Source organism: Drosophila rhopaloa, unplaced genomic scaffold (assembly GCF_018152115.1).
Source record: "Drosophila rhopaloa isolate 14029-0021.01 unplaced genomic scaffold, ASM1815211v1 contig_115, whole genome shotgun sequence".
Taxonomy (NCBI): domain Eukaryota; kingdom Metazoa; phylum Arthropoda; class Insecta; order Diptera; family Drosophilidae; genus Drosophila; species Drosophila rhopaloa.
Genome location: NW_025334990.1, coordinates 6,248,393 through 6,273,052, shown reverse-complemented (window position 1 = coordinate 6,273,052; position 24,660 = coordinate 6,248,393). Strand labels below are relative to the sequence as shown.

At 39.1% G+C, this 24,660-nt stretch overlaps 5 protein-coding genes across 6 annotated transcripts; 1 reads left to right on the top strand and 4 right to left on the bottom strand.

Annotated features, from left to right (window-relative positions):
- Positions 1 to 4,848: 4,848 nt before the first annotated feature.
- Positions 4,849 to 12,812, bottom strand: LOC108049345 (phenoloxidase-activating factor 2-like). Its single transcript, XM_044456859.1, has 4 exons — positions 12,790 to 12,812; positions 7,954 to 8,180; positions 7,046 to 7,892; positions 4,849 to 5,027 (listed from the first exon to the last, which is right to left on the bottom strand). The coding sequence occupies exons 2-4, from the start codon at positions 8,116 to 8,118 to the stop codon at positions 4,849 to 4,851; spliced, it is 1,191 nt and encodes a 396-aa protein (XP_044312794.1). The 5' UTR covers positions 8,119 to 8,180; positions 12,790 to 12,812.
- LOC108038230 (ell-associated factor Eaf) lies at positions 12,800 to 23,643 on the top strand. Of its 2 annotated transcripts, none has more exons than XM_044456517.1 (8): positions 12,800 to 13,049; positions 13,104 to 13,934; positions 14,005 to 14,097; positions 20,928 to 21,066; positions 21,127 to 21,350; positions 21,605 to 21,692; positions 21,750 to 22,218; positions 22,280 to 23,643. In XM_044456517.1, exons 2-8 carry the CDS (start codon positions 13,808 to 13,810, stop codon positions 22,706 to 22,708), a joined length of 1,569 nt encoding a protein of 522 aa, XP_044312452.1. In that variant the 5' UTR covers positions 12,800 to 13,049; positions 13,104 to 13,807; the 3' UTR covers positions 22,709 to 23,643. The 2 variants fall into 2 exon arrangements, with proteins under 2 accessions (XP_044312452.1, XP_044312451.1); XM_044456516.1 differs by having other exon boundaries at positions 12,800 to 13,057.
- LOC108038233 lies at positions 16,358 to 16,818 on the bottom strand. Its single transcript, XM_017114982.2, has 2 exons — positions 16,728 to 16,818; positions 16,358 to 16,678 (listed from the first exon to the last, which is right to left on the bottom strand). The coding sequence occupies exons 1-2, from the start codon at positions 16,750 to 16,752 to the stop codon at positions 16,464 to 16,466; spliced, it is 240 nt and encodes a 79-aa protein (XP_016970471.2). The 5' UTR covers positions 16,753 to 16,818; the 3' UTR covers positions 16,358 to 16,463.
- Positions 18,776 to 19,312, bottom strand: LOC108038232. The gene is made up of 2 exons (XM_017114981.2): positions 19,264 to 19,312; positions 18,776 to 19,197 (listed from the first exon to the last, which is right to left on the bottom strand). The coding sequence occupies exons 1-2, from the start codon at positions 19,286 to 19,288 to the stop codon at positions 18,818 to 18,820; spliced, it is 405 nt and encodes a 134-aa protein (XP_016970470.1). The 5' UTR covers positions 19,289 to 19,312; the 3' UTR covers positions 18,776 to 18,817.
- On the bottom strand, positions 19,676 to 20,446 carry LOC108038231. Its single transcript, XM_017114980.2, has 2 exons — positions 20,343 to 20,446; positions 19,676 to 20,281 (listed from the first exon to the last, which is right to left on the bottom strand). The coding sequence occupies exons 1-2, from the start codon at positions 20,365 to 20,367 to the stop codon at positions 19,752 to 19,754; spliced, it is 555 nt and encodes a 184-aa protein (XP_016970469.1). The 5' UTR covers positions 20,368 to 20,446; the 3' UTR covers positions 19,676 to 19,751.
- Positions 23,644 to 24,660: the final 1,017 nt, after the last annotated feature.

The following is a 24,660-nucleotide window of genomic DNA, read 5'->3' as shown; positions in this document are numbered from 1 at the left end:
CTCCGGTTTACCTGTTCCCACACACACACACACTCACTCACACAGAGAGGCACTCACGCGCACTGGAGCAACAACAACGTGCTGATTGGTCAGTGTGAATCGCTTGGCAGCGAACCGGCATGCGCAATGGACGCCATATTGAAAGGCGGAAATCGGAGGTAACTGTAATTGCATCGGAACTCCTCCCCAGGAGCTCTTACTCCCAGGAAAAAAAGGATGCTTAGTGAGGTACCTGCGGGTCCTGCAATCCCATTAAAATTATCCACTGCATTTGTACCTTGCATCTCCTGGATAATTGCAATTACGCCTTTTCTCCTTCTCCTAAAAATTCCACAGGACTTGCATTACCTTCTTATCTTTGGTTTCATCTCAGCTCGTTGCTCTTTGCACTGAACAGATTCAGATTTATAACTGCCTGAGACATTGCATTGTCTCAATGATTAAAATTAATTGGTGCCTTGTTATTATCACAACCACTAATTATGTTGATGCTTCAGTGGGTATTCTAAAATATTTATAAAATACTTGGCAAGTTTCTTTCGTCCCATACTATTTATTATAGCGGAAATAATATATGAAAACGACTAAGAATTAATTTACTTATTATCGTAGCCAATCTAAGCTAAATTAAAAAGTTATTATTTCCCTAGATCTCAGAATATAATTTTTGATGGTGAGAAACATATTTTTAGGCGTTAAAACTTTGCTAATAACTTTTTCGGAAAACAACAGATACTTTCTCTATTTTTTATGAATGTAATTATATGTCTTATATATATCCGCTCGATATGGTATTGTACTCAGCAATGCCTTATTGAAAAATAGTCCCATATATCGGTAGCACGATCTCAGCATGTGCCATCGATATGGCATCAAGGACCACCCAAAATGCAAATTCGGGAATGGAGATGAGAAATATGATCGAAAACGCTACAAAGTTGATGGACTGATGGGGCGCCAGGCTGAGTACCTAATCAAGATCGGCCACTGCCCACACAGATCCTAACTGAAGATCACCCCCGCTGGCGATTTCAGTATCGCTTACAGCGACAGATACATTTTTGGCGCCAGGCCTCGACAGTCACCAAATAACCAAAATAAGTGTTAAAAAATTAGGAAATCGTAAAATTTACATAATAACAGATCATATTTCAATCGAATTAGAAAGACAGACGGCAACGACAACAGTTGGGAATGTCAGGAGAACCAGAAAACACATAAAGATGGACATAAAACAAAGTTGGTTGGAGGCAGCGAACAGCGGGCACAGATACGAGATCCCACAAAATGTTAATGAAAAAGTGCGATAAAAATCTTGTCCAACATGAATGAGAAAAACGAGGCAACAGCAACGGCAACAAAACCAACAATGCAGCGATCAACACCAAATTCTGTGGTCCAATGATGATCAACCCCCTCCCCTCCTCTCCCATTAAAGAGGGAGGGAGAAAGTGCCATCATCGTCATCTGTTTGATGGGGGGCCCCGGATACCCCTTCCCTGTTCGATGGTGTTAAGAATGAAGACAATAACGAGGCTGGCACACGCGCCCCTAAACTCTCCGCCGGACACCTGCTGCGATGCCCATGAGGGGCCTCCGGGCAAACAATGGCCCTCCTGCCCCCCGACCCTCACCTTTTCCACCGGACTCCAGGCGCCCGAGGAGTCGCGTTATGGGGCACCGGCATCGGCACCACTGCAGCTTATTAGAAATGGTAAACAAACAGCCAAATGACCAAACGGCCAAATCGTGTTGAATTTTATGGTCCTCCATTCCGAACCGTGCGCACATTGTTAATCATCTGGAACTGGCCATAAAGCTGGCTTCATTGGCCATTATTAATTCGGTTGAAATTATTATTAATTTTGCGCCATAAATCTCAGCACTGCGTGAAGCGAACCCCTTTTGTGGTACGTGTGGGTAATTAGCTTTGAGTTCCTCGGGATTAGTTGTTCATTGCCTGTTTAATCATAAATTAGTGACGATGATTTGCCATTAATGTTTGTTTTCGGTATGAACAATAGCATTAAATAATAAACGCTTTAACTTAAAAAAACTAATAGGATATCTTACAAGTGTCGCAATGTTTACTGAATGTCAATTGATAACCTATTGAGATGGTCTTCATAAGCGGGAGACAGCATTATTATCTAGTTCCATAGATCTTAATATACAATAGTTGGTTACTTTTTAACTACCTAACGCAACTGTTCTTTAAATAAATTAAAACATTATTGTACCTTTGTAGCACTTTTCGAAGATAGTAGATAAGATTTCAAAAGTTGTGATAGATATCCTCTTTAAAACTTTGTATAACAAATTAACCAATCCAAATAAGAAAGAGCTTTTAACCACTGCACAAAAGTTCTTGCAGATCCTATAAGATATAGCATCCTAAGTTAATGGTATAAGCTCATAAAAGTTGAAAGAAAGTCATAGCTAAAATGAGTGACAATCTGAAAAAATATATGACAGGTTAAAAAACAGGCTAAAACTATTCCCCTGTTAAAGATAATGAAGTATATATTCATTGTGCGTTTATTGACACATGTGTCCTTCATTTTTAAAAGATTATTTTTAAGTTTTATTTTTTATATATTTGTTGAAAGCGCAACATAAGGATGGACAAAAGTAAAGAATTTTATTGGTGACAGATGTAAATGAAAATCACAGTAGAACCTTAAAACTTAACTCTCAATTATTATTATTTTTTTTCCTATTTTAAGAGTAGCCCTGCTTAAAACTAACTAATATGATGGCATATGGCCGGCAGCTTTCCCAAACAAAGTGCTTTCCTGGACATGTACTAATGTATTCCTGCCCCATACTTACCCACCAAGAGCCCACCGGAAATTTAAAAGTTCTCTCACGCGTCCCGTGGCAAGCCCTGTACAATCTCCTTCCGATAATTGGCCGCCAATTCAATTACGGACTTACATTCACTCGCTGTCGCAGTTGCCGTCGACATCGTTATTTGTGGGCGGGGGGATCTGGCCATGTGCAATTGCCTTGTAATTTGCCACAATTATTCATATTAAAAATGAGTTAAGCGCTGCCTCGGGTGCTGGTTGCCTGGTGGAAGGGGGAGGGGGAGGGGCAGCGGTCGACAAGTAAGTAATTTTCACGCGTAGGTAACATTAAACGATCTTGGGGCCGGGCATCGGACCCAATTTGTGGACGGAAAGGGGTCGCGGGCCGGGGGATAATAATCGCTGCCACATAAATATTACAAGCATCTGACAACTGAAAATTATCTCCTTCACTCACGAGCCATTTAAATCAATTTTACACTTCGGATTTCACAGGCGGTCGAGGTGGCCGAAGGATACGATACGGGCACCCCCTTTATCCTCGGGGGCCTGAGACCTGGAAATTGAAATTTATTGAAAAAATGATGACAAACGAACGAAAATAAGCGAATGCGGCAGCTGCAAGGTGGTCCCGGGGGTGTGACGTGAGAAGCCGACGCCAAAGCTGAAATTTAAGGCCAGCACTTTGAATATATATGTTTATGGCCAAGATAGACGCTGATTAGGGTTGCCATGTGGTGTGGAATTCTGTTCAGAATTAAGAGTTAAGAATCTCGAAATTATGTTGAGTTACACATTTAATACCTAAACAAAAAAAGGTATAGCTTAAGCTTATGCTAATCTCGAGTTTTTATTGAATTACGCTTTTATTATTTACATAAAATAGGTTTTAGTTTATCGTATTTTAAGATTCATCGAATTTTACCATGATTTTACAAAATCTAATTCTGAACAGAATTGCTTTCGCTCAACCAATTTTGTGGACAATTTTTTATTATTGCTTACAGTGGCTTAGAATTAAAAAAGTTCGTTTGTCATGAACTTTAAATCGAATAATGATCTGTTTTTCTGGTATTAATAGTGCTACTATTAGAGTGAGGTTAAACAGTCAACTCAAGTGCTTATTAAAAACGTGTTATTGACTGGCCAACATATTGACTTTATGAGCATGGTTAATATAGTGATTTTGGTTTTTGTTTGTTCTCTCATATTATAAACAAATTTAACGGTCACCGATTTTATATCTTAGAAGAATGTTTGGAACTTATTTCTAAAAAAAGTATTTTAGTCAAATATTTGAAAACAATCAAACCACTTATAATTATTATTGTTTCATTCATAGGCCAGAAACACGATACACTTTATAGGCTATAGTCTTTCTTCTTTGATTGCAATTTTGATGAACTCGACAACTCTGGGCTTGCTTCACATTTCACTGGGGTGTCATAACGTGGCTCTGCCACCTCGCTCCCCCCGACCCCTCTTCCCCAAGCGGGGCACTGTGCAAAAACGTTTAAACCAACAATTACGCGAGCATAAATCAAACAGTCGAGTAGAGTGTCGAGGAGCAAGGCGGGCGGTCCGGGTTCCTGTCTCGGATCTCGCTCCACCCTCCTCCCTCCTCCCTCCTGGCTCCTCGCTCCTGGCTCCTCCACTTGGGATTCTAGAGACCGCAGTCGCGTGCAGGGAAGAGGCCGGGAAGAAGGTGCCTGGAATGCCGACACCATCTGCTGTCACAGGCGGCGACGGCGACGCCTTGGCCAACCATCCTGGCCACTTGAGGGACTCCGCCTCGTCCTCCTCTTGGGATGAAGGGGCTCATCTTCCCCGTCGGTTTCGAGTGTCGATAAATAATAGCGGCCAGCCCCCAAAGTTTACTGCCGATGCGGAATTCACTGATCTCGTTCTGATCGCTGCCCCGAGATTAGATTGTGATTTCCATTCCCCATCGCCCGCTGCTTCCTTTCTGCGTCTGCTCATGGTAATGGCCCTGGCATGACCGGAGATATTTAAATAATTTTTCTATTAATTAAACAGTTTAAAAGCCATTTTCACTTGCGAAAGAGGCGTTGCGAATGCCCTTGGGGCACGCGACGCAGCGGGGAGCTGTCCAATTTGCAGATATGATCGTGGGGTTGCCACATTTAAAGTCCACCTCGTGGGTGGCCCCAATCTCCTGGGCGACTCTCATTCGGGGATCGCGTGCGTTGCCGCGATCTGAAAAAAGACTTAAATCATATATCCGATTTGAATGTGTGACATGGAACCAATGACACTCCTCAGCTTTCCATTATTAAGTTCACATGCCAAGAGTGAACACAAAATTTCGCAAAGAGCTTTCGAATTTGGGGTATAATTTGATCTATAAATCTTCCTTTTTTCTGGCACTTAAAGTCTTGGGAATTTCACGGTGCTCATACGAACAGATCTATGGAAGTACCTTCACTTGTAATATTTTATTGCTTTCTTGCGGAATTAGTTTGTATTTTAACAATTACCAAGCCTCAAAAATATTTCTTAAATCGACAAAGGGATGGGTTCACCTTGTATTTCATATTATTTCTTGTTTTTCACGCTGAACCCGTAAAGGGAATGAAATTTGTTTATATAATTCTTATTAGTTGAAGAGCTCCACCACTTTTACCTACCTTCAAATATATTATCTCAAAAAAAAAGCTGAGTCCCAACAAGTATAAAACCAGTCCATAAAAGTAGTTGCTTTACAGATATTTACCTCTGACAATCTTATAATTTCTAATAATGAACTATTTTCATATATTTTTTTGGGCCTAAGCCAATTAGAAACAGGAAGAAGTGAATGAATGAATATTTTCGTTTAATAATTGAGTGTCAAGTAATAAAAAATCGGGATTCTCCTGCTTTGAAGTGTGAAATCGGGAAGATCTCACCGTGGAACACCCACCGTATGGGTGGAACTAATCCGTTCCGAGGCTTATTCCAATTTAATCGTCAGCTGACACTTATAAATAACCAATTTCCTCTCGCTACCAGAATTGGTGTCGAGATTGCGAATGCGAATGCGAATGGAAACCCACACACGCGGATCACGCATGGGGAGTTCAAAATCGAAGCCGTTGCATAAATCAATGCCACAAAGACACACAAAAGTTGAATTGTGTGCTGTGCCCGCGGCACTTGACCACTGGCCTCTTGACGCTCCTCCTCTACCAAGTTGGAAACCAAACTCCCAGTGAGATCGTCTGCCAAAGGTGTTAATATTCAATTAAAATTCTAGGCTCACCGGGCGAATGGCTAATAAATTAGCGCTCAACAAGCGAGTTGCCAATTTCAATTTGTTTTCGTATCATTTCGAGGAGGAGCGAGGTGGCCAGTTCCAGGCTGTTGGCCAATTTATTTATTACGCCGCGCAGGTGGCAAGCGGAGAAGGTGGCAAAGATTGAGATTTGCTGCGAATTTGTTTGCATTGCTGACCTCGGAGGAGGGTCAGACATGCTGGGAATGGTGGTAAGGCCTAATCAGATCAGATCGGAAATGGAAACTCCGGCTGGAGCCAGTCTCAATCACGACTCGTGCCCCAGCTCAGCTCGGCTCACTTCGATGCTCTGCATGGGATCTTGTAATCGATGTTGTAGCCGGACAAATCTGCTTACACCAATGCTCGACATGAAGCCGCTTTAATGGAGGATCTGGACTTGTTGCTGCCACAGAGCGATATTTATCGCCCCAGATTGAGTTGGAGCTGGGGACCCACAGTCGATTGGAGGTGGCCACTGCATGAGGTCCAGCAGGCACCAATTCATTGGGCTTCGGTCACTTATGATCGCTGATTGAGCTTAAGTCACAATTAGATGCGATTGTTTCTCATTAAAATTAAAGTTAAGCAAGAAAGGAAGCAAACTCCTGAAAGCCGAAGTTTGTCAATAGCAAAACACAGTATTATAAATAATAATTTCATAAGTTGTTCCAAAAACCAGAAGTCTAAGATATATTTCTTATCAATAGCCACAGAGCAACCGGACTTTCATAATTGATGAATAAAAACAAAGTAAATGAATTGACTTTTATTGCACTAATCAAAAGTTAACCAGCATTAATACATATATGTATGTCTGTATACAGACATGATAATTATACTCGGACTACTTCCGTACTGGGCCATTTTTTATAATATACAGTATTTTCTTGATAATCTGGTTTAATTTGGTTGTCTTGTCGAACTCGTCTTGCAATAATTGGAGCAGCATTGGCTGTACAACCTCCATATTTGGGTTGATATCCCATTTGATTTCGTGCGATCTCCTGATCAATCCAACCGCGAAGCTTGGCCACACTGGTGTAGACGGCCGGGATGTCTTTTTGTCCACACCCGACTCCCCAGTTGACGATGCCCGCCTGCTCGTACCGCTCGGGATCTTCCTTCAGCGGACAGGCAAGTGGAAAACCACCATCGCCAGTGCAGGAGTCCTTGCCGAGTTCGCCGCCGGCACACATAAGGCTTTCATCGAGGAAGAAGTTGTCTCCATGGGCAAGCTGCATTCGTGCTTGACACTCAGGGTTCTTCACCACCGTCACCTCAATCTTTTTCATGACCTTCATGAAGCGGGTGGCTCTAGTGTTATGCTTACCCCATCCACTGACAATGCAGCGACGCAAGTCAAAGTTCCTATTCGACGGCGGCATACAGATGGTCTGGATGTGGGGGGCTAGCCTCAGTGGTCTTTCGAGGAACAGAAGAGCCACATTATTAGCTCCATAGTTTACGGAAAAGCCGGGATGACGCACAATTTTCCTGATACCTACTTGAACGTGCGGGTAACGCTCGGTCGTGATTTTGAAGCTCCATTCCCCAGCCCGCACAAATATCTGATCCAAGGTCTTGTTTTTGGTAATGTAGGCTCCAGTAAGCACCACATCAGCGGAGATCAAAGAACCACCACCAAAGTAATGGTTTCTCTCATCCATCAGAGCCACCACCCAAGGAAGCTCGCCCTGTTTGGCCAAATTTTTTTGATTCGTTAATGTATTAGCCAAGCCGTCCTTGTTGACTTGACCACAAGAGTATGTAAGTGAAACGTCGTTGCTAGGAATTGGACTTTCTATCTGCAATGGTATTTGTCTGTTAGAACTCACTGCACTCAACTCACTATATAGGTATCCTTACCATCGATTGGGGGCAGCAAATTTCCGTGGGGGACCATCCTTTAAAACGGGGCGATATGGGGCGCTTCATTTGGTTATGTTGTGATCCACCAAAAATCCTGCCCTGAACTAGATAAAAGGACAGGAGCAGGTAGAGGACTCCGGCTATTCCGGAGGAGCCAGCCATTCTTGTTACTGGTGTGAGCTATACTGGAGTCTGGTGAGATTTCTGCCTTCTTATATAGCAACCTGGTTCTTATCGCCAACGAATATTTTTCTAATATTTCTTAGAACTAATGAGTATTTATAATATTTCTAACAATTAATGAGTTCTTAGAAATATTAGAAATATTTTCCAAATTTAAAGCTATAAAAGTATTCATGAATCAAAGTTTGTTTTCATCCTTACTGATCCCTGTGGAAATGAGTCATTTCCCTGTGGAAATGAGGAATTACCTTCATTCACATAATTTTAAAAATATTTTTATATGAGGTTGTCGTTTTTTGACGCATGTACATATTTTTCATGAACAATTTATTTTTATACCCTTGCAGAGGGTATTATAATTTCAGTCAAAAGTTTGCAAAGCTGTGAAGGAGACATTTCCGACCCTATAAAGTATATATATTCTTGATTAACATCACCAGGAGGGTCGATCTAGCCATGTCCGTCTGTCCGTCCGTCTGTCTGTCCGTCTGTCCGTTCGTCCGTTTCTACGCAAACTAGCCCTCAGTTGTAAAGCTATCTGCTTGAAACTTTCCCAAAAGTTGTCTATCTATTGCAGGTAGTATATAAGTCGGAACGAGCCGGATCGGGAGACTATATCATATAACTCCCATAGGAAAAATAGGAAAAAAAATTCAAAAAAATTATAACTTTGTTTTTAATATTTTTTTTTGTTCTTTGGGATTCTATTTTATTTAATTATTATTGAATTACGGTTTTAATTAAATTAAAATCGGACAACAATATCATATAGCTGCAATAGAAACTATTCAGCGGAAAATCGACATAGCTTTATATTATATAGGCATATAAATCGAATGAAGTCATTTTGTAATAACTGCAAGGGTATATAAACATTGGCTTGCCGAAGTTTGCTTCCATTCTTGTTTATAACTGAAACCGAATAATAAATACATATTTAAATATATCTGTGGCATTCTTCTAAAAAAATAAAGGATCATAAATGAATTTGTGGGACTACGAAGTTTGTTTGTGGAAAAGAGTTGTCTTTCCAAGGGATCATTTTGTGCACTTTCAAGGAGGAGACCATTTCCCCACATGCAAGACTTCGATGAGATTAACATGCTCATTATTTGTGTGCAGGTCCCTTGATCTTACTCTACTGGGGGTCTGTGGCCGAGCTGCCAGGAAGGAGGGGGAGTTCCATTAGAGACATTAAAATAATTTCAAAAGACATAAATTTTGAATTATGGCCACACAACGTGGACACGGACACGTTGCTCTGCACTTCGCATACTATGTGTGGTGTATGCTTGTGGTCCGGGCACCGTGATGGCAAGCGTATTTTAAATCAATTTCGCTGGGGGAGTGCTGTGAGTGCCAAGTGTTTTCACTATAATTACAGACAATTTCAGACATTCACCGTCGTGCCGGCGGAACCCCTTTCCCCGCGCCTGCACTTCTGCTCGCTGAGATGGCCATTTAAATTGATTTATGACCGCCTGATCGAGCGCATTTGTTCGGGGCGGGGTACTAGGGGGCCTATAACTCATGATCGCTTTTTCGCCCAGTTGCTGCTAATTAAATTTGCATAAGGGGCGCACTTATTCGCCGGTGGGTGTGGCTCTAAGGGACAGCTGCCGCCGCTTGTTGTTCTTCTGTTCGCCATGTATTCCTATCAGGTAGCCAGACATTTGATGTCTGAACCCTCGTCAGAGAATGCTAAGAAGTGTTTGAGAAAGGAACGCAGTAGTGGCCCAGTTTTGGACAACCCCTAACAAGGCCAAAAGGGTCAAGGGGTCAGTGGTTCGTTAGACCCGGAAAACAATGCCTTCTTTAATTGATTTAAGATTTCAGATTCTGCAGATCCACCGAAGAAGCCTCGATTTGTCAGCGATCTTCAGTGACTTTTAATTGCCTGGGAAATTTGTAACTCAATCAGCCCGGTATTGTAACAATCCTAATTGCAGGCGATTCAAAATCCCAGTAGCTAGCCACATAAATACAAAATGATAATTATTCGGTTCTAACAAAAGGATAATGGGAAAAGCAAACTTTGGGCAGGCATATTTCTGCACTAAATGAGCAACTTTTGCAATCGAAAGTGTCGATAGGCGGATCCACGTTTGGCTGAAGGACATAGTAAGGGATGTGAAGGAGCAGAATAGGGAACAGAGATAAAGAGAGAGAGAGAGAGAGAGAGAGAGGAGAGTCAACGGAACAGGCAGAGGAAGTGCCATAAAAATGCAATTTTAGATTTCATCAACTGATAAGAAAAGTTTTTAAATTAGCCGCCAAATGGGAATGCGAAGTTCGCAACTGTAAAATGAGCAACAGACAACAAAAATGTTTGATTAGAAAACGGAGGAAACGAGGGCAACAATCGCGGGTGGCAGTGGAAGTGGAATTGGAGCAGTGGGAATCCCGTGGAAAGGCAATAGTCGGCCTACAAATTGCCGTCGTCACGCCAAGACACCGTTAGAACGAAACTTTATGCATTTGCTGTTGCATTTTGGGTCCTGCGACCACCCACCTATTTTGCCACCACCCCACATGTTGCCACCGTCCACCGGAAAATACCTGCCTGTTTGGATGGCCTCAAAGGAAAACGCACTCCACCGAAAAAAGAGAGCAAAAGTATCAGTTTCAGCTTATCAAATTCCTGCCATCGCAAGTGGGACAGATTAGCAGGAGAATCAAAAGGAAAATGGAATGGAATGGAAATGGAAATGTAAATGGAATTGAAAATGGAAATGCAATGAGGCGCATTATTTCGGCATTTGGCGAAATCTTAAAGACATGATCTACGGGTCGAGAGGCAGAGACAGCGCTCAAGTAATTAACGCCCCTATAAAGGAGCTGCATCCGCATCCTTCTTCAGGATCGAGCTCAGTCCGAATCTCGGCCTGAAAACAGTAGCTCGCCGACGGCGCCTCAAGGATTTGCGCAAATGTTAATGATGATCTGATCTTCGAGGGGAAGCCCCTGCTTTCAGAGTGTGTGTGAGTTCTCCAGTGTGTGGGTGTGCCACTGTTGTTGTTTCCCATCGCAGCTCAAAGGACACGATCTAGTGTCAAGAGCGGGGACGGGTTTCTGTTTGTTTGGGTTTGCCTCGACAATCGCTGATGCGATATTAATTAGAGCAATATCCTGGACTTCAGAGTTCTGAAAGCGGTGCAAGGAAAAAAATATATAAAATATTTATATCCTACATCTGCCGGTCGTACCTACACTAGAAAGAGCTATTTTTCGCAAATGTTTAACCAGAGAGCTCTACAACTGAGGGAGTTTTTAAAACTTTGTGTGGTCGAAAATGTTTTCTTAACTGTCTTGCAATATTATAACTGAAAATATAAAATTCTCGGAAAGGCTAATTATCCAATTTTAAATAAGGATTTTAATATGACACTCGTTTACAAATTATTTAAGTTCAAGAGGTAGTTGAATATCTGATTTGTTTACAAAAAACTGGCCATTTCTGGGCATATGTCGTACTTCTTGTTCTTTTGTTCAATTTTATGTAGTATATTTGTAACCTTTTAACGAATTTTTCAAAACGAAAATAACAATTAAACTTTGTACTTCCAAAGCTTCTTAACAACTGAAACGTATTTATTGTATCTTATTTATTTTATTTTACCCCTTACTTTTATTTATTTTAGAATTTATTTTAATACAATCAGCTTTAACAAGACAAGCCATGCTACAACAGTGCAATATTGGCTCATCATTCTAATTCCAGAAAATAATTGAGGATGCATTCGAATAAATGTATATCCGAAATATCCTTGTTTGAATGTTACTATATTCACTTATATTATATTGAAAGGAAATAATAGTCAAATTTTTTTTAAACTGAATATTAATAAATGATTGATGTTTGGAATAAAAACGTTTGATATCAATCAAAAACACTTCTTAACAACGGAAAAAAGGAGTGACTATCGCAATTTCAAAATAAAACATTTCTGATATCAAATTTTGTGACGAAAACTTACAAGGCATTCGACCAAAAAAATACACTTCTTAAAATTTTCAGTGTAGACAAAAAGGAAAATGTTATTTAATTATTATAGTTCAGAAAATTAAATTATTTGCCCTTTGCTGGATTTAATAGTAACGGGATGCTTAAAATAAGAAAATTATAATAAAAGTGTCTTATTTGAACTATGGTGATTCATGGTTCGAGCTTGTACTATAGGTCTAGCCAATACTTCCTCCTTTATTTGTGCCAGCTACGGTCACGCCTTTTTCGATAGACATGAAGTCTCTTCGCAGATCTGGTATATTGTGGATTTGTAACATACGCGGCCACTCTGAAGCGTAAAAAAGTAAAAAGAGAAGCAACAGCGTGAGGTGTAAATAATGTAAGACAATGCAATATTGTAAAGGCGATCAGCAAATAAGTGCAGTGCGTTCAATTCAAGCCAAATTGGAACGGCGGAAAAGCGATTGACATTTTCCAGTGTGAAGCGCAATCGTGGAAAACGCAGCACACGCACACACACACCCACGGTGCACACACATATGGACTGATATTTTTCGTCTACGTTTCAATTCGATTTTCGGAAATTTCACCTTCGCGTTGCTGTTTTTCGGCTATTTCAAACTTGTTTTCAGCTGTGCGCGCCCCGCCCTCCGCCCCCTTTTGTTCCGTTGGCAGCCGCTCACTTTTTAATTTGCTTACGTATTACGTTCGCGTGCCAATTCGCAGAGTAAATCGTGCAGCATATTACCACGCACATTATTCAGCCGCTGCTTTCCAGTCGCCCCAATATCAGCTGGGAACTGTGTGTCGCTAAAAATAATACGGATCGGATAGGTGGAAATCGGTGAAAAGCAGAGGAAAACGCAGTCGAAATGTGTGTCAAAAAGCAGCAGCAGCAGGTGTATGTGCAGTGTTCTAAAGCGCTGCAATTCTGACTCCTCGTGTGTGTGTGTGCGTTGCAAACATATGGCAGCAAATTAATAATAATACTTCGCAGATAAAGGACATTTCTGAGGAACAAGCCAGAATGCCCTAAAAGTAAGCCACGAGCTAGCGTGAATCAAAAAGAACGAAATCCAATGACAAATGTAACAACCGAAACGCACCAGCCGCCCTGAGGAAGCAGAAGAAAGTCCCCCCAAGGGCAACCCACCACCCCTCCCCAATTATTATTATTTCATTTTCATTTACTTTTTAACCCTCCGCTCGAGAACGTGGTTTCTTTTGCGACGTGCAATACTTTGTGGCAAAAGTCTTGCAACGTTCCAAAGGAGAGCAGCACGTGGAGCGACGAGTACGGCCGTAAAAATACCCAAGTCCGTGGCCACCAAGCTGCAGCGTCTCAAGGCCAAGGCGTCTGCGAGCCAGCACTACGGCGGCACCTATCGGAAGTCATCGGCATCGACATCGTCTATCGGCAACCAGAACCAGAGCGAGGGCGGCGACAAGAGTTCATCTTCATCTGCAGTCCACGGCGGCCACAACCATCAACGCGGTGGCGCCGCCGAGGAGCGTAACTTTGCTGTGGCGGACGTGGCCGAGAAGTCATATCAAAACAGCACCACCAACCAAAACAACAACAACAACAATTATCAAAAGTCAAACCACACCAGTGCCAATTACAACCACTCCAACTACAATAACCACCCACAAAGCGCCACCACCAACCTGCCTTATCAGACCAATAACAATATCAACGCGATGATGATGACCAAACAGAAGAATTCGCTGGCCGAGCGCCTCAACATCGGCGAGGAGGTGCGGGAACTGAAGCTTGGCGCCACCTTCAACCCGAAGAACACCGCGACCTCCTTCCACACCATTAAATGTAAGTGTTGCCCGCGGGATTCCCATTCCCACCCCAGTCAGCTCACACCCACAAATGCCTCGTCTTGCAGATGACTTCAAGCCAGCGAGCGTGGACACCAGCCGCATGGCATCCGTCGACGTGGGCTCCAACAATCAAATTACTGTTACCGTGCCAAATTCAGGTGAGTTCACTCAGAACGAAAAATCTACATATATCACGCAAACTAAGACCACCTTTCTTAATTTTTATACTTAAACATATAAAAAAGATCATCCATTTGATGATTTAAGATAGCAAAAAAGAAACTTGATCTGTAAGAGATCTTAGTTCGGGTTTTTGTTATTAGGGTCAGAGAATATAAAGATTATTCTATTGTTAAACGCAAAATTACACATGGATAATGAAAAAATGCATTTAAACATACTTTACAAGTTATTTGAGGTAAATAACTAAGTTTCCCAAGAGAGAAGCTGATCTTAATGGCAGTGCACGGGCTTGGTCGAATGCACCTGCGTTCATTAAAACGATAGTGGAATGCTTCCCAAGAAGCTTTACTAAAAAAAAGATTTATAGCAATCAAGAACGCGTGCTTCAAGCCAAGATTTAGACCACTCAAAAATTGGATCCAGTTGTCTAGAACAATTATTACTTTCACTGATTACGCGTTTTTCGTTGCATTTGCCTTCGTTTGTTGACCTAAATCAATTTACAATTACTTACGCTTACGGCTTGAAACTTTACCCGACGATTTTCTTGAGTATTTAAAGTTTTTGTTTAAGATTATACTTCTTTCACTGATTTGAAATCGTTCTTTTTAATCGATCCATTTTAAAAGAAAAATCGTCGCGTTTTGAAAAGAGTTTATAAAATTTTCAAGTTTTTTGTTTTGGTGGTAGAAACCATTTACAGTGATGGTATTCCGATTGTAATTGCATTTGGTAACTAGATCAATCATATTTTGTAATAATGCAAACATATCAATGTTTATTATAGTTTTGTTTATAAGTAAATTATTAGTATTAGTCGCACAAAGATTCCTAGTCTCTTTTTTATTGTATAATAACAATGGAATGGTGCTTAGAATATGTACCCATGTATTCAAATTAGATTAAATTAAATTTATTAGCTTTTTTAGTGGTAATCGATTAGCGACTCAAAATACGTATATTTATAAGGCAAGGGAAACTTTTATTCAATCGTTTATTCGTGAAATAGAGAATCTTATGCAAACAGTAAAATTATTTATTTCAAATGCAACAGTAATTTAATAGGTGTTCATTCGCATTTAGCTATCTGATTAATTTGGACTAGAATGACATAATTTGGCTTTATTATGTGATGGAAACCAGTTACAATGCTCTTTAAGATACACAAATTGATGGCTAGCCCTGTGCAATTGTTGATTTAAACATAAAATCGCAGTCACTTGGCGAGCAGAAAAGAGACCAGCGTTAGTGCAAAGACACCAAATTACATCAAGTCAGGCAAAATGCAGCCAAGCGTTCAAGTTTTTCTCCTATTTCGCTATGCTCTTTGTGGCCAGACAGCGTCTGTGCCCTGACGACTGCGGTTGGCCTGTTGTTGGACCTCATTGCGGCTGACTTGGCTTGTGTAACGCTCCGTTGATTGCCAGCGACGAGTCGCCAAAGAGTTTTGGCGGCGGCGACGACAATAACAGCGGAATTTGGTCAAGTGTGGGTCTGGAAGTGGTTCGGTAACGGCCCGATCCGTCCCCCTTTCCGCCTCCCTTGGAATCGGACGGGTGCAGCCGAATGCGCACAATGTGCTGAACTAGTTTACAGTTTGGCATCGGCTAAAGCCGGGCATTCCGTTCAACCTATCATTTTTCTGAACACATTTGGCGAACTTCAATAACCACAACAAAGATAACCATATCGTGTACTAACAACCGCAGTTAATCTTATAGCACATAATTTGACATATAGACACTTTATAGAGTTTGTAGTTTATTTGTATTGTTTTAAGAGGGTTATTAGAGTATGATTTCCTAGTGCTTAAAAGTCCGAGCTAAAATCAATAGATTTTTTCCAGTTAATATACAAATTATTGAATGAAATAAAATAAACATGTTATTCCATGAGCTTTGAAATGGGGTATAAATAGAATACAGATATGGTACATAGATATAAAAATGAAACGATTACAAAGAAGTTAAGACATGTGTGCTTATGGTGTGTCAATCGAGCACTGGCATTTTACCTCTACACATTTAAGGGCGGTTTGATCTATTTTATTAAAAAGATTTAACCATAAGCCAGCCGATTTAGATGGGTTGTGTCTTAATCGCTTGGCTGCGGAAAGTTTAAATTGATTTTTTCACATTGTCAAGGACCAATTGTATAATTTCCCAAGATTATTGGTTAAATAACTTCCTAAAGTTGTCAACGACCATTTTCAGAAAAAAATAATTTTCCTTTAACTGGAATTCAAAATTGAAGGTAATTTATTTTTAATATAAGGGACTAAATCCGCATAGCAGAGGGTGGAAATAGCTTTCTTTACTGTATTTAATTCTCTTAATAACTCTTAGGGAAAGTCATTTAGATTATGAAAAGGGTCCAATACCTCAGGTGGTGAAGTTTGCTGCTGTGTGTCGCCAAAAATCTCAACTAGAGATCCCAATTTATACATCGTTGAGCCGGCCTTACTGATTGCATTCCCGGTAGAATTAATAAGTCTACCTTTAATGGCCGCCAAATGAGTCAATATGGCCATTAAAGTATGCACCTGAAGCACAAACACTTTGTTTTAAATTAGTATATTCTCTGATAAGAGTAAAAAGATTCTTACCGACTATTAGAACCGAGAACCGCATTGTAGACTTCACTTGATGGCGATTGAACGCTGGTATTGTCAGTTTGAGTCATACCGTCCATTTATAAAGCTTGCATGATAATTGCAATTAACGTTTAAAACAAATTTTTTAATTATCATGCTACTACGGATAAAAAAGGGTCGCAAATGAACTTAATAATATGCATTTTAATGTGAACCACTAAGGAATTCTTATTTATTAATCCGTGGAAAGATGAATTATACATGGAGAGTAGTTTTCAAATTCCAGACGGATCTTTACTGGTGAAATCTTTTTAAATCTTTTAAAACGTTTAGTTTTGCCGAATTGTATTGTCAACCTGTGTTATCCGAAAGTATAAAAAATTACTCCAATAAAAAAAAGACAATTGAGTAAAAATGAGTGGCTTTAGCCTTTTTTAAAACAACCAAATATTTTTCTAAATTCCAAAATTCAGTTCTTTAATTGCGCAGAGCTACAACGTTCATTTCAAAGCTTCCTGTTAAATAACACAAAAATGTGCATTAACTTGAGAAGTGCGGTTTATTTAATGAGATTTTGCTATTATCGTAAACCACTAACTCTTTTCACTATATCTCGCATGGGGCACAAGCCTGTTCTTGCAGTAATTATGTTTATGTTCGTGTTCACCTCGGGCTTATATGTTTTTGGGCAGTATGGAGGAGTACAATCTATGGGCGGTGGGCAGTAGGGTGGCAAACAGCTCACAGAGCTTCCCTTTCCCGAGTTTCCGGGAATACATTTGGGATAGGTGCAGGGATTTGGACAGTAGGGTTTCCAGCAAGTCGGTGGCATTTGGCAGGCAGGCGCTTTGCACGGTGGAAAGCAGGTTGGCGGGACACAAGACGGATTGCAATTGGGTAGTACACAAGGATAGCAGTAGGGTGGCTGGCAAATCGTGGGGCAGAATGGCATATAGCACCAGGGAAAGTAGGAGCCATCGGGGTATACCAGCTCGAACGATGGGTGAGGCGGGGCCTGAATTTTAGATGAAGGTGGTGCAGGCGGCTTTGGGCATAATGTTTCCACTTTCTTAACCAGTAATTTAAATAAGAAGCATCGTCGTGATGATGTTGTATGCACCTCTTCGAGAGCTTTTCCCAGAGACGACACCCATTGGGTTCCATATTTTTTTCCAGAATTTGCTTCAGCAATGGCATTTATCAGTTCCGTAGTTAGTCTCTTCAATTTGAGGTGATCCTGCGTTCTGCTCAGCTGGACGCAAAGAAAACCTTAATATAAAGAATGGTTAATATGATTATCTTATTGAAAAAGGTCTTTGATACTAATAGTTTTTATAACTTAAGTAGAAGTTTAGTTCTTTACATCTTTAATACAAATTTTCAATGCAATTTATTCACAGCACGTTAACTCATTTAATTATTTGCATCAAGTTCAAGCAGATTTAAAGGGTTGCATTACAATTTATTGGAAGACTTACATATTAGAAGCAATATCAGCCGGACAGCTCTGTTCATTTCAATAGAATTATAAAACTTGGAAAATATGTTTACTTGCATCAGTAATAAAACAACTTGTTCCTTGGCTAATTATATTTAAACGAGAAAAACTGAACTGGATTGATTAGCTATGCTAGAAAGCCAATTCAATAAAATAACAGACACTTTATTTTCCTCATTACTTATAAAGTAGGTATAAGACCTATAAACTGCATGCAAAAAAATCTGTAACCCTTAAAATAGTTCAAAAATAAAAATTGTAGCACTTTTAGTAAGTTGTTGCAAAGGTTTGGGTTTTTGTTTTATTTCTATGTTTCTTATTTAATTCCTAATAGGTTTAAGCGCCTCGTGCTAGAACTTATAATAGTTACCAGATATCAAAAAACTATAAAACTAAATATAAACACATTTCATTAGCCATCAGATTTGTAACCACTATTTTTTTAGCAAGTTAATATTTTAAGTAACCCTCCTCAAAAAAAGCGACTCTTTGAAAAATATGTATATGGGCCAATTACTATCTAACAGTTGCTTCTATTACAAGGAAAACAAAATAATCCTTCACTTTTTTAAAACACTTTTATTGGCTTAGGCCTAAAGGCTTATTAAGAAAATATCTTTAGTTTCTTAATCATACATTTTTTAAATTGTTCAATTAGCTTATCCATTTCTTCTTCTTTATAATGGTTCGCCGTTCTAGCTTTTATGGGAGAATTATTCTCTGCGAGGACAATCGTTATATCAGGCATTTTGATGCTTGGAAGATTTATAAAGTTTTCTAAAGTATTTTTATTGGTTATGTCAATATTTCCAACATTTATTTGATGTTTGCTTCCTTTCTTCACTTCAATAATGCAAAGCTTTTTCAATGTGTCTGTCGTTGTCGTATCTTGTCGCCCTCTTACATTATTAGCGAACCATGATCGCAGTTCGGAAATCTTTCTCGAAACTGCATAGATTTCATAATGAAATAAATATAGTAAAACTAAAGAATGAGAAGAAAATTGGTTTATATATTTGGTTTCGGGACCGATAATTAAATATGACTTACCAAAGTATGCCGCAAAAAATCGCATTTCTAATTGTAGCAATGACACTATGCTTAAATCTTCACATAATATTCTTTATATACTCAAAGTCGTGAATCCATTAGTCAGACTTTAAATGCATGTTAGAATTGGTATTTCCTTGAAGATCAAAGGAAACGAATTGCCTTAGCAAAAAAGATTAATATCGGCTTGAGTTTAGAGAAATCCGAGTTAAGAAAGTTCGCCTTATGAACATTAAATGTTATAATAAAAAGTCCCAAATGCTTTAGCCGCTTAGTTTAGGTCTAGTTATAGAAAATTTGGATTAGCAAAATTTGAGTTTTCTCAGTTCGAATTAATACTCTATATAACACATTTTACAAATCAACATTTTCCTATTTCAGAAACCATTAATAAAACTTTTAATTTGATTTATTTTTCAACTATTGTTCAATAGTAAATCATTTTAAATGTTTTTATTTAACATAATGTTTTTACATACAGTTTTCGATTAGGTTTTGATTACTTTCAAGTCTTCGACTTTCATCAGTACACATTTTTTAACGTCCGGACTAATTTTTTTCGCTGTTCTGGGCGCTGCTTTAGGTTTGGCGCTTTGAATAATAATAGTCGCGTTATTGGTATTTTTATTTTTCTCTTGATATTTGGCCAGCTCCTTTGCGTCCTTTACAATAACCACCGTGATTGCCGGCATTTTAATTTCAGGCATGGTTATGTTGTTCTTTATTGTATTCAAATTTTTTATATTTTGAGCACCAACTGTTATATCTAGACCTCGATTTTCTGGACTTCCCATTTCTGATTCACACAGTTTAACAAGTGTGTTTAAGAATTGCTTTTCTTTTTCGCTACCACGATTTTTCTGGGTACCTTTGCCTGTTTCGTAGGTTGTTTGGAGGAATGAAACTCCTTTTTTCAGGAAGTTTGTATATTTATCAAATACATTCTTTTTTATATTCTGAAAAAGAATAAATGGGCGAGCATTTGAACTATGCTCGGATTGGATCATATAGAAAATCACTGTAAATTTTCGAAAAGGAAATTATTTATTAGACTTTCATTTAAAAAACAGTAAACTTACGTATAAAGACTGCAAAACCCCGCATTGTGTGTTGCTTAAAGAGTACTAAGCCTCACAGTATCTGTCTGCCTATAGATACTTAAGGTTGCAGCCGTGGTCACGCAATCGCTACGTTCAATCCATTGGCTCCGCATCACCTTTCAATTTAGAACTGAAATACTTCAAATGTTTTTGCCGAGAGCGTTCAACCCTGGCTATCGATATTGAGATATATATATATATTGATTTTTTTTAGTTATTTATATATTTTCAACCTTGAGGAAAATACATTCAAATCGCCAAACAAATCAAAAGAAAATAGTATTTACCACAATAAAAATTTAACTTGCTTTAATAAAGCAGAACTCTAAATGAATACGACAAACAAAAAAAACGTATTCTTGAAATTAAGTAGTACTCGTCAACAAGATTACAAGCTTTATCAAAACGATAACCAACCTGATCCTGGCATCCATATTATCACATAAAGGTTGCTCACTTACTTTCTCAATATTAGCGAGATTGTGTTTCCTCGTCAGGCTACAAACTTAAACCTTAATATCACATATAACTAGTCCCAATAATTTTATTTTATTTATTTTGCAGAAAGTTCCGGTGTGCCTCATACAGTTTATAAGGGTAATCAAAGGGAGTATGCAAAGGAGTGCTTGATGATCTATGACAAGGAGACGGGTGCTATCACAATAGAAAAGCTGAATCACAACATTCAAGTGAAGAAGACAAGGTGAGTGCCACAATAACATAGATAATTCTAAACAGTGAGCAACTATTTTCGTACTTGCAGGAGCGAAGTAACCAACAAGCCAGCCTTCTTGCCAGCTCAGAATGTGCCGATGAACATGGGCCAGGGTCAGGGCCAGGGGCACAGTCAGGTCATCAACGGAGCTGGAGCGGCACCAATATCAGCTCCCGGGCACGGATCCGGATCGGCACCCAAAATGGAGAACAGCACCATGCGAATCTCATCCAAGACGAAGGTTTCTACGGGCAGCCGTCGGAACAATATAAGTAAGTAACAAATTAATTGTTCAAGAAAACAAAAGAAGTACATTTTTTAGAATCTTCAATCGTTATAGGAGTCTCAACATAAACACAGGGGTCACATTAATTATTAACCAAGTTTTTAAACTATACTTACTACTAATTCTTACATTATTAATTTTATAAAATATAAGTGAATTAAAATTGTCTGCCTGAGAAGCTCATTCATTATTGGACTTAACTTTTTCAACTAAAATTTTACCCGTTCTTATAATTTTCAGTTGACTTCAAACCACGCAATTCGCCCATGCAGCAGAGCTCACCATCGCGTCCAGTGCCTGTCCATCGCAGCCCCCAATCTGCGCCAGCGTATGTTATACCCTCTTTCATCTTGGGGGCGTTTAGTAAATAGTTTTTACCTTTCAGTTGGGATGCGAATAATGCACAGCAGACGTTGCCGAGCATTCCCATGATTACCGACGACGATGACTTTGGGCTGAGGGCGGCCCTGCACAATAGCGGCCAGGCGAATACCTCAGGCTCCTCAACCGGTTCGGCGGCAGGCCAGCCGGACTTCGGATCCACGTCCTCGCACATGGGCAAGCAGCGGCAGGCTCCCCACGGCAAGCGCCAGCAGATGCAGCAGCGAACAAGTCCACCGATAGCCCAGCAACAGCAGCAGCACCACCAGCAGCCATCGAACTATGGACGTGGCTACAACGGCGGCCAAAACCACGCACAACAGCAGCAACAACGGCACTCGCCCCCGCAACACCACCAGCAGCGCCCATCGGCCTATGGACACGCCAATAGCATGCCCGCGGACCTGGATTCGACCAGGGAGCATGAACTGACCTCGCAGTCCGTGGCGCAAGCGGCTGCCGCTTTGGAACAGGTATGTTCACAGTATGATTCCGTGTGAAGCAGTACTAAGTTTGGGGTTCTTTTTCTTACAGCAAATTGGCGGTGCATTGAGTGCCTCGAGCTCCAGCTCCGATTCGGATTCCAGCGACAGTGACAGCGGCAGTGACTCTGACGACAGCACTGAGGATGATCGCCCCATGCAAGGGCAACATCAGGAACAAGAGCAGCATCATCATCAACAACAGCAGCAGGCAGCGCAGGTGTATCAAAATCAGCACCACCAACAACAGCAGATGTCACAGCAGCATGTAAACCAGCTGCCCAACCTAGGCCTGGGATCCATATCACCAGCCTACGGCAGCAATCATCATCAACAGCAACAGTTGCATCATCACCAACAACAGCAGCAACAGCAGCAGAAACAACAGTCCGGCATTTACGCGTCCAATGGTGGCTTTCCAAATGATTTGCTACAGAACGATCTACAATTGTCGTCAAATTCGTCCGATGATGACGATTAGCTGTTTTAGGTTTGATCCAATTCGCCTCCTTTTGACAAAACCAACGACAAGAGCAACAACAATTATTGATATTCTGCCTATATGCGTGTAATTAATTTCCAATTATTGAGGGGTGATTTTACTTGCTAGTGAAATTTTTATAAATAAATTCTTAGTTCTACACCACAATATACACAAACATATATTAATTAATTTTAAACATTAATTTTAGACCTTCCAAATGTGCTGGAAAACATTAAATTATAACAAGAAAGAAAAAAAATCAAATCAAAAACTCACAAAACACAACTTAAACCTATCTTTGTCAATATATATTAATTTAAATACGAAATTAAGGTTATGTGAGACTTGTTGAAAGTCCTAGAGAAGATCGCACGGAAATACATATACCCCAACAATAACCAAGAGAAGAAATAGACGATGTAGACGATGCAACTACGGAAATTATTTAGTTTTTAATAAGAACACTGAAATCTTAAAAATAATTTTAAAGTTTTCAAGAAAAAGTGACCGCGCGGATTTTTGCCATTAATTACACATTTAAATCTAAGCCACATAATCATTTTAAAATATTTAGATACCAAAAGCAAAAAGAAACTTTCAAGTCCTATTTGTTTTTCCTTTATTCGCTAATTTTTTGTTGCCAAGCTTAATTTTATCGTTGCCGATTTATTTAATATTTTCAAAAATAAAAAACCTATCTAAATGTTCATTTTTGATTAATTTGTTAGCTATATTTATCACGAATGTATTTTAGCCCCTTATCTTTATTAGTTACATATTTGTGCGGTATGAAGACATTTATGTTTTTAGCTCATGTTTTATTTGAATTTATTTGTAGTTCTTTAATTATTTTTTAATATATATTATTACGATTTTGTTATGAGCTTGCAATAGTTAAAAGCAACGAAAGAAATAAATGTGAAACGAAAGAACCGGCCTGGTGAAAACCATTTTTATTTTATGTTTCCCCAGATAACCCAAATAATTTGTTACAATGCTGAGCAGTATACTTTACTCACTCAAGACACAACTCCTTCCAAATGTTAGTGTGCACGAAGTCCAGAAACACACTTACTTATATTAACACTATTTGATTTGCCAAAACAACAATGAATTGTATTTATGAAGTACCATCCACGAGAAAACGACCAATATCTGAGAAACAGTCAGAGCGAAATGGAGATAATACCAATTATTTTTTGTACATTCTACATGAAAGTATGTCTAGGATTAAATTGTTTTTCGAGCTAGAAGGGGTTTATTGAAGAATTCACTCTTTTGGGCACTACAATTGAGCATCAACACCAAACACCTAAAACAATTATAAACAAATCAACATGAACTAAACGAAAACAACAAAATGATTCAGATAATCATAAGCACAATATACATATGCAAAGAATCTAGAACTAATTATATAACTAATTCTATAATAAAATCCGAAAATGCCTAAGATCACAATGAAATCAAGCAAGTAACTTAGTATAATTGGTAAGCAAATATATATATATTATATACAAACATGCATGTACACGACTTTATATACAAAAAATATGACAAGAAATTACTTTCAGTTAAATTAGTTCTAATACCGACCATTAAACAGTCAACAAATCAAATAAATCTATCAATTATCGTTTTAATATAATTCCTGGGGAAAGATAAAAGAGGTGTAATGTCCAATTGAACGAGAACGGGAGCTACACTTGAAATCTTTATTAAAATTAATGAAAGCGTTTTTTTAAATAATATTTATAGTTAAAGCATTTTGTTTCTAATTTTTGAAGAAAAAAAATGATTTTCCTCCTTATAAAAAAATTCAAATAACGGTCAAAAAATATTTATTTCCAAATCAATATGGAACAGTAATTTTCGTCTGTTTAAGTTATGTCAACTACAGTAATCTTTTCTTAGAGAAAAAGTTTATTAACAATATTTTAATCTTTTTT